The sequence below is a fragment of the Theropithecus gelada genome, chromosome 6, assembly GCF_003255815.1.
Source record: "Theropithecus gelada isolate Dixy chromosome 6, Tgel_1.0, whole genome shotgun sequence".
In the NCBI taxonomy this organism is placed as follows: domain Eukaryota; kingdom Metazoa; phylum Chordata; class Mammalia; order Primates; family Cercopithecidae; genus Theropithecus; species Theropithecus gelada.
The window spans coordinates 32,336,079-32,351,573 of NC_037673.1; the positions used below are offsets into that span (position 1 = coordinate 32,336,079).

Consider the following 15,495-nt stretch of genomic DNA (forward strand, 5'->3'; position numbering starts at 1 on the left):
TGAGCTCAGGAGTTCAAGACCAGCCTGTACAACATGCCAAAACTCCATCTCTACAAAAAATACAAAAATAAAAAATTAACCAGGCATGGTGGCTCATGTCTGCAGTCCCAGCTATCTGGGAGGCTGAGGTGGGAGGATTGCTTGAGGTGGAGGTTGCAGTGAGCTGGATGGTGCCACTGCACTCTAGCCTGGGTGATGGAATGAGACCTAGTCTCAAAAAAAAAAAAAAAAAAAAAAAATCCATTAGTAAGCTATGATATTAGAATAGCTGGCATATAGCTTCTAAATGTATGATACCAGAAACAAACAAACAAACAAACAAAAAACATTTCAGTAGTAAATTCATCATGCTACAAGTCATCATTTAGTAGGTAGCAATATTCTAGAACTCATTTTATTAAGATAAAGAGAATAGCTGACCAAAATTGTAGCTGCCAAAAATTGCAGATATAGAACTCAGAAGCCTTAACAATGGTTTCTCTGATTTGGCAACTCTGGACTGTGTATCACATAGTCTTTAAAAAGCAGATACTCTTTAACAGTTCCACAACTAGAAATTTATCCTAGGGAAACAAGTGGGCAAATGTACAAATCTTTACATGTAAGGATATTCTACCTAGTGCTGTTTCCAGTTTCTGTCTCATACACAACTAAATGTCCTCAGATACACACTTTAAAATATATTACATCCATACAATAAAATACTTTGTGACCATTAGAATCGTTTCTAAATACTCCTGGCATTTACAAGAAGTCATGGCTCCTTTGTGACATGGCTGACTGTGACCCTAGGGCAGGGAAAGCTCAAAGTGTATCTGTAATAACCCTCAGTGGCAAAAAGAAAAGATGTGCTCAAAGAAGAATGAGAATATGTCAAAAAGACTCAGGAGCTGGTTTAAGCGGATCCCACTGGGCAACTTTAAAACTGTGTGAGCCTCAAAGAGAGAAATGAGAGTAACAGATTATAATATAGTTGCTCTTTGTATCCATCGGTTCAGCGATCATGGATTCAATCAACCATGAACCGAAAATATTTGGAGGCTGGTACGGTGGCTCATCCCTGTAATCCCGGCACTTTTGAGAGGCTGAGGTAGGTGGATCACCTGAAGTCAGGAGTTTGAGACCAGTCTGGCCACCACGGCAAAACCCTATCTTTACTAAAAATACAAAAATGAGCCAGGTATGGTGGTACATGCCTGTAATCCCAGCTACTTAAACTCAGTACAGCTTAACAACCATTTATATAGCACTTACATGGTATTAGGTATTGTGAGTAATCTAGAGATAATTTAACATATTCAAGAGGATGTATGTTAGAGATAAATATTATGTCATTTTATATATGGGACTTGAGCATCCACAAATTTTGGTATTAATCGGGGCTCTGGAACCAATCTCCCATCGATATAAGGGACGACTGTACATTGAATAAAAATGAGCAAGTTCATAGCAACAACAACAAAAGAAGTAGAAGGAGGGGACTCTAGAGAAGAATGCCTAAGAATCAATGTGAAAGGGTTTTGCAACTACCACTGTAGAAACTCGTTCAGTTTTCAAAGGATCTACCACCACAGGGTGAAAGACAGTTGAGCAACAGGCCCACAGATTACTTGTTCATTACAAAGGAAAAAGGTATCTCTGTAACGGAGAGATCTGATAGGCACAGCTTTAACCAGTAAAGCCAGCATCAATAAGGAATAAACGAACATTACTTATTACATGCTTCTGATGTGATGAAATGGAAGGCTGGTCAAGTAATTTTCTTGTCTAAAAAGTTACCTGAATCTAAACATAAATCATCAGATAAATCCAGATATGGGACATTCTACAAGACAACTGGCCTGAACACTTCAAAAATGTCACTACCATGAGAGACAAGATAAAAATAATGAACTGTTCTACATTAAAGCAAACTAACAAAGAATGGCAACCAAATACAATCCATGATCCTTGACTGGATTCTAAATTTCAAAACAAAGCACAAGCACAAACATACATACACCAAATACATACAAAGCCCAGCCATAAAATACATTTTTGGACAACTGGATAAATTTATGTATTAAACAGTATAGTATCCACGTTCAATTCCTTTTCATAACGTTGCCATTGTGGCTACATAAAAAGAATGTCCTTATTCTTGAGAAATACCTTCTGAAGAGTTCAGGGCAAAGTACCATGTCATCTACAACTTGTAAAGCATATTGCTTATAAAACATATTGCTGAGCCATTTGAAAATAGCCTTTAAGAGAAAGAAGAGATAAAGCAAATTTGAAAAATTATTAATTGGTGAACCTAGGTGAATGGCATAAAAAGTAGTTATTGGAACTTTTTTTTCCCCACTTTTCTGCAGAATTAAAATTTTCTGGGGCGGGCATGGTGGCTCATGACTGTACTGTAATCCCAGCACTTTGTGAGGCCGAGAAGGGTGGATCACTTGAGGTTAGGAGTTCCAGACCAGCCTGGCCAACATGGTGAAACCCTGTCTCTACTAAAAATACAAAAATTAGCCAGGCGTGGTGGCGCACGCCTATAGTCCCAGCTACTTGGGAGGCTGAGGCAGAAGAATCACTTAAATCCGAGAGGCGGAGGTTGCAGTGAGCTGAGCGCAAGCCACTGCACTCCAGCCTAGGCGACAGAGTGAGACTCTACCTCAAAAAAACAATAATAATAAAATAAAATAAAATAAAATAAAATAAAAACCTGATATAAAAAGTTGGGAAAAAAACATTAAAGGTATATATCTATACTTAGTGACACGAAGGCAATCACAGTAACAATAAAGCAGTTTACAGAATAGCACGTGTAAGAAAAATGCATTTTTATAAACTGTTATTTATACATGTATATTCCATGGAAGGAAAGTAGACAGAGATATGCACTAAAACGTTAATGACAATTAGTGTCTAGAAGTAAAAATCTAGTGGTTTAACATTTTTTCTCTTTCTAAAAAAATAGTTTCTAATTTTTAAATAATAATATACTACTTATGTAAATAAAAACTATCTTCATACTGTATAAGCAACCAGAGAGAGAAAAGAGAAAGGAAAGGAAACACATGTGAGAGAGAAACAATGAATAGCAAAGGCTACTCTGGAACTTCCTATTTTGTTGAAGCTAATGTGGACATTTAAAAAAAAAAGTGTCGAATCAGATTTCATTGTAATAATATAATCCTAGTTACAATTATAACTAGTCAACCAAAAAGGGAGAGACAGATAAGTCGTATCTGAGAAATCCTTTTTTTTTTTTGAGACACAGTCTTGCTCTGTTGCCTAGGCTGGAGTGCAGTGGCGCAGCCTTGGCTCACTGCAAGCTCCGCCTCCTGGGTTCACGCCATTCTCCTGCCTCAGCTTCCCAAGTAGCTGGGATTACAGGCGCCCGCCACCACATCCGGCTAATTTTTTCTATTTTTTTTTTTTTTTTTTTAGTAGAGATGGGGTTTCACTGTGTTAGCCAGGATGGTCTCGATCTCCTGACCTCGTGATCCACCCATCTCAGCCTCCCAAAGTGCTGGGATTACAGGCGTGAGCCACCGTGCCCGGCCGAGAAATCTTAAATGACAGATCTAGGAATAATAAATTCAGTATTTTCTTGAGATCTTAACAAAAGATTTCTTTCCTAAATAAGGAATCTCCTCTACTATGCCTTTAATAGATTATAAAATGTCTTTCTACCATCATTCATACTGGTGAATGATGAGCATCATCATTCACCACTCCAGCCAGAGTTCTCAGACGATAACATCTCCTCATTCAATTCATTTCCACGTGGTTGTCTGGTTAACTTACAAATCTGCTCACACCGCTCCATTTCTTAATATAGCCTCTGCTTTCTGCCCACAAGATAAAGACACACACCATAACAGAGCACACATGGCTTTACATACTGACACTTCTAACCTCATCTACTGACATTTACCCCATGTATATCCTGTATTCCAGCCACAATGAACTGCAGTTCCCAAACACTCCATGCATGCCTAATTCATCATTGTATCCCTAGCACCCTAGAGTAAGAGATAAAAAATCCCTGAGAAATAAAAAAGTCGTTCACAGCATATCTTCTGGGAGGAATACAAAAGCTGAGTGTCTACAAAAAAGGCAATGTGTGATCTTAATCACTGTGATAATGCAAACTTCCTCAGCTAGAAATTGGCAACAGCAGTGGACACAATAAGGTTTTAGCCATTGTACCTCTCTGGGAGAAATATATAATTATTGAAGAAAAATAAAGCTACTCTGTTCTTCCAAGAGAGGTGTGGTACATAACCACCATCTTATGGATGTTTAGAAAGGGCTACCCAACATTTCCATGATGAATTATTTCTGATAATAAAGAAATAGCTCTTCGAGGGCCAAAATAAACAAATAATTTGTCTGTGGCATTCTCTGGGTATTAATCTTGAGTTTTCAATTTCATTTGGAAAAGCAGGAAACAATCCTGTAGAACACTGGGTGTTACTTCCTTTAATTGCAATGCTAAGCCCAAGACTCATACTCATAATGAGCTTTAAACTCCCCAAGAACAATTTATATTATTCTAAGATCTTCTCTTACCCCCACCCCCAGAAAAAGCATACAATTTACAGTACAGTCACATTATGTACCTATATTTATGTCTATCAATTAATTTAATTTCTATTATTGGGAGTAAGGTAATTTCATAGACAAGAGAGTTTCCACTAAGTCTCTTCCTAATTTGTTTACTCATTTAAACACAGTTTATCAGTCTTACCGGAATAAGTAACTGCGGTGGTACTGTAAGTAGCACTCTGAGTATAGGATGGCACCACAGTAGCCGCAGCTGCTACTGGCTGTACGGTGGAGGATACAGGATAGATGGAGAAAGTAGTAGTAGCTGGACTTGGTGTGGCTGGTTTTATGGCTGTCACTTGTCGAGTTTGCTGGGCTTGAGTATACTGAGTTGCACCTTGGCTATAACCTGCTTTAGGGGCTGAAGTGGGAAAGAGACACCAGAAAATTAGAAGAGCAAGCCACTATATTTACTGTACCAGTATCCTTAAAAGCTGGAAAGAATAGGTACAACCATCATTAACTATAAATTTTATGCCAGCAATTTCTCCTTAGCAAAAGGTATAAAACTCTTATTACCAATATGAACAGAATATATAAATTAATATACTATCTTCTGCCAAATGCTTTCTATGTATTTCCAAAATGATTATTTTGGCAAAATGTACAACTAACTGAAATAGCAGTGTTACCAGTAAACAAGGTTTTCTGAAAAGGGGTGTGTGTGTGTGTGTCTGTGTGCGCGCACGCAAGCGCGCGCTAGTCAGTCTACTTCAGTTAGGTTTAACACTGGAAACAGGATAGAATGAGTTACAATGTACATATTTCAATTCACAGTGAAAACTTCAATGTTTAATCATATGAAATTTGTTCATTCACTGCATTTTTACTGATTTTTCCATAGTGAACTACAATCTAATAAGGAACTATATAATTTTTCAAATGTCAGTAACTTGAATGCAGCTATTCCTAAATGGCTGCCACTGATGTCTGTCGAACTTCTTTGCTGCCTGACATACTCAAAACAATGTATATTCTGAAAGAGTCTTAGAAGGCTTATCACTAAATTAATAATCACTTGTAAATGATCACTAGACATAAATGTTATTTATGAAAAAGGCCCAAAATCAAGGGGCTAAGCTCATTTTATGTTCAGTTAAGGTACCTTAGAACTTTTTTTTTTTTTTTGAGACAGGGTCCCACTCTGTTGCCCAGGCTGAACTATGATGGTGTGATCATGGCTCACTGCAACTTCAAACTCCCGGACTCAAGCAATCCTCCCACCTCAGCCTCCGAAGTAGAATTTTTATCTCAAGCAGAACTTACCTGCTTATGAAATTTGATCCACATAACACAAAAAGATAATACTTTATAGAGATGACACTAATATCCAAGAGCTAAATAACTTACAAAAGTCAGAGTCAATACCAGAGTTAGACTAAATCAAGATCTTCTCTTAGATAATTCAGCACTCAAGCACAACTTAAGCTTGGTAATTCAACAGGAAGTTTACTATAGATTATTATACACAGAAATCAATAGAGAAGAGACCACAGGGCCGGGCACGGTGGCTCAGGCCTGTAATCCCAGCTACTCGGGAGGCTGAGGCAGGAGAACTATGTGAGCCCAGAAGGCCGAGGTTGCGGTGAACCAAGATCGCACCATTGCACTCCAGCCTAGGCGACAAGAGTAAAACTCCACCTCAAAAAAAAAAAAAAAAAAAAAAAAAAAAAAGAGAGACCGCAGGAATAGTCAGATAGTCACTATAATTCAAAACATGTTAAAACCACTTTTAAGGGACTCATAAAATTTTAGAACAGAAGGGGTCCTACTGAAATTTGGGTCAACTAGTTCATTTACAGATAAGATAACAGAGATATGAGAGGTGAAAGAAATCACTTGCCCACATTAGCAGTAAAGCCAGTACTGGAAGCCAATTCTACTCTTCCAAGCCAAGGCTCCACCCACACCCTCACAGTTTTGGAAAAAAAAATTGAAGGAATTGCCCACTTTTCAAAAGCTTTGTTTTAAAAATTATCAAATCTCTCTCTCTCAAAAAAATCCATCTTTTAACGTCTATAAATACGCAGGTTTCTTTGCAAACAAAATGCTTCCTAGATACTGTATTTAACATGATTGGTGGCTGATAACAGAACCAACTGTCATTAGAGATCAGAGGAAGATTAATTAAAAATATGGGCCCATTAAAGAGTCTCTACTGGTTACTAAGGCTGTTTGTTGGCAATATCATATATTCTGGGCATTTCTGGCAAAGATAAAAATGTGTTCAGAAGTTATCATCACAGCTTCTTTTGTACACCTTATTTCAGCAGGAATGGAATTGTGGGCTGAAAGTCCAGAAATGGAGTACATTTCCAGGAGAGAAAGGCATGATTATGAATTGTGACTCTAAGGCATTTAGTAGGACATGTCCAGAACCTGCCTCCTAAGATGATGTGATACGAACTTAGATGCACTCAAAAGCTTATCTTCATTAAAAAATACAGTAAGTCATATACTTCAATAGTTTACAAAGAAACTATGTAGTTAAGAAAACCCACCTGTCTGATAGTAAGTTTCAGCAACAGAAGGCTGAGGTTGGGCAGCGGCAGCTACAGCAGCAGCAGTTGCTGTTGGTTGTTGGTAGTATTGCTTACTATCATAAGCTACAGCAGGAGCTGTGGACCTTACATATGAGTATGAATCCTAAAGAAAAGGAATGAAAGAAAATCTTGCTATGAGACAAGAGGAAGGAAAAAATATACTTACTGTATAAAAGTGCAATAAAGGAAAACAAAACACTAAATACGTAGTTTCATGACAGACCTAAACATAAAATAATCAAATTAAATACACAGAAGATTCATTTTGTACTTCATTAAAATAATATCAAGGCCGGGCGTGGTGGGTCAAGCCTGTAATCCCAGCACTTTGGGAGGCCAAAGCAGGCAGATTACAAGGTCAGCAGATCAAGACCATCCAGGCTAACACGGTGAAACCCCGTCTCTACTAAAAATACAAAAAATTAGCAGGGCGTGGTGGCAGGCGCCTGTAGTCCCAGCTGCTTGGGAGGCTGAGGTAGGAGAATGGCAGGAACCCGGGAGATGGAGCTTGCAGTGGGCTGAGATCACGTCACTGCACTCCAGCCTGGGCAACAGAGCAAGATTCTGTCTCAAAAAAAAGAAAAAAAAAAAAATATATCAAAAGCATTTCAAGCAGCACGTTTAACTTTTACAATCAGAACAATCACCAAAACATTTCAAAATAATACTTAAGAAAACATTAATTTTATTAAAAAATGTATGGCAGTTTTGCCTTAAAGATGGATCCCACAATACTACAAAAGAACACTTGCATTACTAAGCTTTGTAATTGCTCCAGCTTTCTTTTCAGTATTTCTTTTTCAAGAAAGATCAAGGTGAGCTGAGTGAATTCTGGCAGTTCATGAAGTAAAGAGGGGTAGAAAGGTATGTAGGTGAAATGGCTGAAGAAGCAGGCAGGGACCAGAAAACACTGGGTTTCACAGACACTATTAAAAACAACAAAATTTATTATATTCTGTCTCTGAGCATAAACAATCACACCTCAAAAGGAATTTCATTTAGTAACCTGCCTAAAATTAATAGCAAATACTAATATTGTTGACTTACATTTCAATTTTTTTTTTTACTGCATAAATTCCTATGCTTTAGAAAGAATATAGCAAAACCAGGGAAAGTTCAGAAAGACCAAAGTTTAAAAAACAGATCCTGAAAGCAAACAAGCAAAAAAACAGATTAAAGCAAGTAGTAATCTAGTACTGTTTTCAAACATAATAAAGAGAATGTAGAATTCCTGTAAGACTGAATAAGAGGCAACTGGATGAATAAAAGCACGATCAATTTTTGTTATAATGTGTATTAAAAAAGAACATCTTTACAGGATAAATGTAAAGGGGACAGAACTTCCACCTTTGCTAAGTTTCAAGAAGAAAATATGTAATATGTTTGTCCTGTTCTCAAAATATTCTCAAAATAGGAGACATACCTGTGTTCCAGATGAATAATGCCCTAATACAAACAAGGGAAGTCTTTTCTATGTCTTCAGTTAAAACAGTAACAAACAAACAAACGTGGGGTAAACTATGAAATATTTAATTAGCAATTAATGTAAAAGTTTTTAACAGACAGCTATAAATAATAGAGTCAAATAGACGGGGGGTGGGAAGAAGGATTATTAATACAAAGCTCATTGCCAGGAATATATATATTTTTTTCTTGAGACAGGGTCTTGCTCTGTCGCCCAGGCTGGAATACAATGGCATGATCTTGGCTCACTGTATCTTCTGCCTCCTGGATTCAAGCGATTCTCGTGCCGCGGTCTCCCGAGCAGCTGGGACTATAGGTGTGCACCACTGCACCTGGCTGATTTTTGTATTTTTAGTAGAGACGGGGTTTTGCCATGTTGGACACGCTGGTCTTGAACTCTTCACCTCAGATGATCAGCCCGCCTCAGCCTCCCAAAGTACTGGGATTACAGGTGTGAGCCACCGCGCCAGGTCAGCAAGGAACTTAATGGTTGGTATGTCCCCAACTACCAAGGAATACTCATTTACTTTTCTCTATCAGTACATGTGTATTTTGGAAGCCTCGAGTTTGAGAAGCAATGGCTAGGGCATTACATTATACACTGAGGACAAAGAAACCCGCACGATAAGGCTACCAAAACTAGTAGTTTTCTTACCTGGTAGTTTTGTGTAGTAGCTGGGGGTGGTGGTGGTGGTGCTTCTTGTTGTCTCTGAGTATAACCGTAGTCCGTTGCTGTGTGTGCAGTGGGGTAGCCTCCATAAGCAGCAGCTGTTGCAGCAGCTGCAACAGCTACTGGAGCAGGCCTGGCAACTGCAACTGTGGCGGCTGCTGGTGCATAGGCGGCAGTAACTGTGTGAGCAGCTACTGGAGCCTGATGGACAGTGTAGCTAGCAACTGTAGTTGGATGAGAATAGGCTACACCCGAAGCTGGCTGCTGGCTACATTGTGGAGTACAAGAATAAATATAATACAATTTTAATATCCAGGAGTTAATCAACTTCAATTAAAAGCTATTTATCAACTGAAATAAAAAGCACATTTTTAAGTAATTTAATCTTGGACCACAAAAGGTCAAGTATTTGAACTCAATGAACTTCCTATTCAACATCATATTTATTACTGCTCTGTAATTTTCATTCTTTAATCTCAATACATTATATAGTCACACATTTCACATCATAGATTGTATCACATTAATAGGAATTAAAAACTAGAATAAAAAACAGTAATAGGAAGAAAAGAAAAAACTGACCAAATTAGGAACTTCGGTGTTCGTTACATGTAAAGTTCTTTATTATGTTGTAGTTTTACAAATCTCTACAAAGAAATTGTAAGAAAAATATTCTATTCTAGCCCAATTACAGAAGAAATTTAAGGTAGAAACTACTGACTAGCTGATTAAAAAAATACTTCTGTTGCTTTAGGACAGTGGTATTCAACTGGGGGAATTTTTCCCCCAGGGGACATATGGCCATATCTGCATATATTTTGGATGATCAAACTGCAGAGGTGGTGGTGATATGTGAGCTACTGGCATCTAGTGGACAGAGGCCAGGGATACTGTTACACATCCTACAATGCACAGGACAGCCGTGCATAACAAAGAGTTATTTAAAGTATGTCAATAGTGTTGAGGGTTGAGAAGTCCTGTTCTAGGGTACAAAACCTACAATGGAATATCTATTATTTTAGATACATGTTCCAGCTTACAGGGAGCATTTCATTATACAAAGTTACTTCTAAAAATATAATAGCATGCTTTGTAAAAGAAGACATAAGTCAGATGCTTTGCAGTTAAAACCATTTAAACCTCAAAGACAAAAACATTTTCCAAAACAGCAATCAAATGAATTTCTAGCTAAAGTTCTTAGAGCAATATGTTTATTTTAACTTTTAAATTGAAAGCCTGTATCACTAAAACCAAAGGCCTACAGATGTTAACATATAAAAGTTTATTTCTTGTTCTAGGTTTTCTGAATAATACACTCAATTCCACTTGATAAAGCTATATTACTAAGGCAGAAACACCTACTAGAAAAAGGACAGCCCCAACAGTTATTTAGCTGGTAGGTTTTAGCTGACCACATTTTAGTATGAGCTGACAACTGAGAATAGCTAAGAAAAAGAAAAAAAAATGTTGAAGCTACACTAATTAACTCAGTCTCTGATTAACGGGCTACAGTGCAAGGTATTCTGCACTGGTGTGCATAGTGCCATAGAAATACAGTATAGAATTAAAATTTGGGGCTATATTTTAACTGTATTATGGAAAACACTGATAAACTAGGATGTTTATATTAGATTAGAAGATTCCAAAGGGAATCAATGTGAAGGTCAGAAATATGGGTTTTAACTTCATATAAAAAGGGGAGGACAACCGGAGAAATTCAGTCTAGAAAAGGTGATAGATGCCTTCTAATAGAAGACACTTACTCCATGCTGCTCCAGAGAACAGAACTAGAACCAATAGTTGGAAGTTACAGGGTGGCAGATTTCAGTCCAATATGAAAAAGAAAACAAAAAACAAAAAACAAAAAAACTTAGAACAGAGTCCAAAGAAACTCGTATAATTTCTATCTGGATGAGGTTTCCATATTTTGATATAAAACTAACACTTTCTACATATATGCCAATATGACAGGAAAAGAAAAGTTTACATTAAAACAGTGAAAAACTTGTTTGGGAATAACATTTTCTAGGAACAACTCCATATCCGTATGAAAATGACAGTAACATGTCACACTTTTTCAAATTCCTAGAACTGAAAAAAAAAACCTTTAAAATACAACAGGTCTGTGAAACGTGTATTTAACATTTACTAATAGGATAAGATTAAATACATCCAGACTATACCACTTAAGAGTAATTTTGGTTATATAAAAGACTTTCTATTCATCCCACTGCTCCTTATTTAGTATCTGTCCCCAAAACATGTCCTATTAGACAAAAAGCAGGTGGGAATAGGATGCGAATGTTGAGTCAACTAGGCAGGCAGGCAATTTCTTATACTGCCTCTGATCCTCACCCTAAATGTCCATAGACTCAAGAAGGAATGACTGTATGTTCTGGTTAATGCCTACTGCTGGTGGAATTATTACTTTTAGCACTTTTCACTCTCCTATGTGTCTCAGTTTGAACAATAAATTATACAGTCACCAGTCCCAGGAACCATATGAAAAAGATGCCAGTGGATTTAGCAATTGCTATTTACACATCTCTGGCATTGTCTAACTCTGCTCTGTATAGCCAGGTCCCTACTCATTATCTGGACTGGAACCTTATCTTCTACCAAAAGCATGAGAAAGGCTGAGCATGGTAGCTGACACCTGTAATCCCAGCACTTTGGGAGGCCAAGGCAGGAGGACTGCTTGAAGTCAGGAGTTTCAGACCAGCCTGGGCAATGTAGAAAGACCCCATCTCTACAGAAAATTTTTTAAAAATTAGCCACACATGGTAGTGTGTGCCTGTAGTCCTAGCTAGTCAGAAGGCTGAGGTGGGAGGATCACTTGAGCAGAGGAGGTTGAGGCTGCAGTAAACCATGATTGTGCCACTGCACTCCAGCCTGGATGACAGAGTACAACCTGTCTCAAAAAAAAAAAAAAAGAAAAGAAAAAGAAAAAGAAAAAGAAGCCAAGAAACACTTCAAGCGTCAGATATAAATGGAAGAGTACTTTCCCTGAGGAGAAACAGGAAAACAAAGTATGTAAAGCAATTATTACAGAGTACACACACCCTACATTCTTACTCAAGAAATGGCCAGCTCCTTACCTATTTACAAAAAAAAACAAAAAACAAAAAACCAAAAAAAAAAAACAGTGAGCCAGGGACTCACTACAAAAAATAAGACTTCCAAGACTTCCAGGCAATCTTATTGCTTAAAAAAATAACAGTCAAGTTGGCCACGGAATACCTGTAATCCCAACACTCTGGGAGGCCAAAAAGGCTGGATCTAGAGTTTGAGACCACACTTGGCAACACAGTTTGAGACTCCATCTCTACAAAAAATACAAAAATCAGCTGCGTGTGGTGGCATGCATCTGTAGTCCCAGGTATTTGGGTGCCTGAGGCAGGAGGATCACTTAAGCCCAGGAGGCAGAGGTTGCAGTGAGCTGAGATCACACCACTGCACTCCAGCCTGGACAACAGAGTGAGACCCCTGTCTCAAAAAAATTTTTTTTAATTTAAAAAGTTTTAAAAAATCAACAGACAACACAAATCACCACATATCGGAAGGAAGCCTATTATAAACTGCCAAAACACGCAACAATGACCATGTGGGAAATGAACACATGAAGGCAACAGATGAGAATTTTCGAAAACTCAAATTTGTATCTATAAAACAAGAACTTTATACTACCTAGAAGAGAAGATACAGTTGGGAAATTGACAAGATAAATATACGAAAAATGTAAAAGAAAGGATAAGTCTAGGAGGCCCAATGTACAGCCTGAAGGAATGACAGAAAAGAAAAAAACAGATCAAAAAAATTAAGAAATAAAATTTCCCACTCCTGAGGGGAACCATGTTTTCAAATTCAAAAGGCTCACAGAGAGCAAAACAGAGTGAAAAAACTAAACCTAGAGACATAGTATTTTACTTTTCAAGACAAAAATATCCTGTCTCCAGAGAGGGAAAAACTGGGCACCAGCAACTAAATGAAAATTAGACTTCTTACTGGTAACACTAGAGCTAGAAGACAAGGTATTATCTTCAAAATTCAAGGGAAAATGATTACTAATGTAGAATTTTGTACCCAGCCAAACTATGGAGGCAGAATAAAGATTTTTTTAACCATTCAAGGATGCAAGGAGTTTACCTACTATAACGTCTTTTCTTAGCAAGCTACCTGAAGATGTATCCCATCTAAAACAAAAAGTAAACCAAGAAAACACGGGATCCTGCAAAAAGATGAAAGCCTAGGTCAGCAGCTGTGGCAGCAGGCCCAGAGAGCAGTGAGTATAGACTGGAATTAGAGGAATGACAGAAGCCTCTCAGAGAAAGATATCCAGAAAAACAGGGGACTGGGCACAGAGCCAGTAGACAGGGAGCCTAGACAAATTTTAATAAATGACAACATGATTAAGAAAAAAAAGGTAATGAATGAATTCAGGAAATGTAAACTGCTCAAGAAAGGCATGATCCCAGTAAAAGCCTTTATAGTTAAGTAATCAGTATGGTATGAAAAAAAGGAAAAAATCCATTTGAACTTGAGCCTAGGAAGATTTTCTAATAAGCGGTATAGGATTGTAAAATGGAACATATTAGAAATCATAATCATAGAATGGTACTAGGCTCCACAATAACTACTACTGATAAAAGTTTTTGCTGTAAAGTTTTAGAATCAACCTAAATTAGAGAAGATAAACTATGATTATAGAACATAATGTAAACGTTATCACAAATAAGAGTATACATTAAGTTGGGGAGTGAAGTAGGGAAAGAGAAGTGAAGCACAAGAGTTTCAAGAATTCTTAAAAGGTACAGAGTACTGATATACTGTCTAGCTTTGATGGAACTAGAAATGGAGTATACTGTCTAAATTAACAGACATAGTCTGAATTTGGGAAGAGAAGAAATGAGAAGAGAGCATATGCAATGTAGTCCTAAACTGTGATTGTAGGAAATAAAAATATATGCATAAAGTTGATAAATTACAAAATAGCAAAAGAGGAATACTATTCAGTGATGTGGAGGTTAGTACCAAAAGAAATAAAAGCAGAATGCTTTGAAAGTCAGAGTTTTTAACTTGTATACAACAGTGGTTTTCAATGTGATCCCAGGGACCCCCCTGAGGGTTCCTGATACTCTTTCAGGAGGTCCACACAAGGTTGTTCTCTTTTTAATTATACACTGGTGTGAAGCGACGCTGCCTTCGTATATAATTTACTGCAACAGTCTGAATGCAAAAGCAAATTTTTAGAATCAATATTCTTAATTTAACACATTAAAAAGATTTGCAAAAATGTAAAACAATGCCTCTCATCTGTTTTTGAAACTAATTTTTCATAAGCATATTTTTGTTTAATGTATAATAGTTTTATTCTTTCTTTTTGAGTCTCACTCTGTTGCCCAGGCTGGAGTGCAGTGGCACAATCTCAGCTCACTGCAACCTTCGCCTCCTGGGTTCAAGCAGTGCTCCCTGCCTCAGCCACCTGAGTAACTGGGATTACAGGCAGCTGCCACCTTCTGGCTAATTTTTGTATTTTTAGTAGAGACAGATTTCATCACATTGGCCAGGCTGGTCTCAAATTCCTGACCTCAGGTGATCCACCCGCCTCGGCTTCCCAAAGTGCTGGGATTACAGGCGTGAGCCACTGCGCCAAGCCTAATTTTAATATAGTAAATATCAATATAACCCAAATAAACAAAAACTCTGGGGTTCTGAATAATTAGAAGTGCTATAGGAATCCTGAAACCCAAAAGTTTGAGAATCTTCATTCCATGATGCAGACCATTAACCTGGAGTCTATAATGGTTATTCACCATTCATTTTCTTGGTCTCTATTTATTATCCCTTTACACAAAAAGTTTCTATCATGCAACAGGAAAATGAAATTGCTTAATTCATTGATAAAAACTACTAATTACAGCAAAGTAAGGTTTATAATTAATAGAAACCTAGCAGAAAATTATTTAATCTAAACCCAAGATATCATGAAATCACTAGTAAGTGGCAGAGCAAAAGCCAGAACCTAAGCAGTGTGGCCCCAGTGTGTATGTGCTCTTATCCATCACATCCACTCCCTACAACACTTGTTTTCTTAAACAGTTTAAAATATAGTGACAAGTTCAACATATAAATCAATGTAGTACACATTAATAAAATGAAGGACAAAACCCAAATATCATCTCAATAGCATTTGACAAGAGTCAACATCCTTTTACGATTAAA

At 37.4% G+C, this 15,495-nt stretch overlaps 1 protein-coding gene across 2 annotated transcripts in view; it reads right to left on the minus strand.

Annotated features, from left to right (window-relative positions):
- Positions 1-15,495, minus strand: part of ZFR (zinc finger RNA binding protein) — an 88,653-nt gene that overhangs the window by 54,252 nt on the left and 18,906 nt on the right. For both annotated transcript variants that reach the window (XR_003119839.1, XM_025388047.1), the window contains exons 3-5: positions 9,259-9,541; positions 7,098-7,242; positions 4,739-4,957 (exon numbers count right to left, since the gene is read on the minus strand). Coding sequence is in view for 1 of the 2 variants with exons in the window: in XM_025388047.1 (XP_025243832.1) it covers positions 4,739-4,957; positions 7,098-7,242; positions 9,259-9,541 (647 nt within the window). In the remaining variant the exon portion in view is untranslated. The remainder of the gene's footprint in view (positions 1-4,738; positions 4,958-7,097; positions 7,243-9,258; positions 9,542-15,495) is intronic.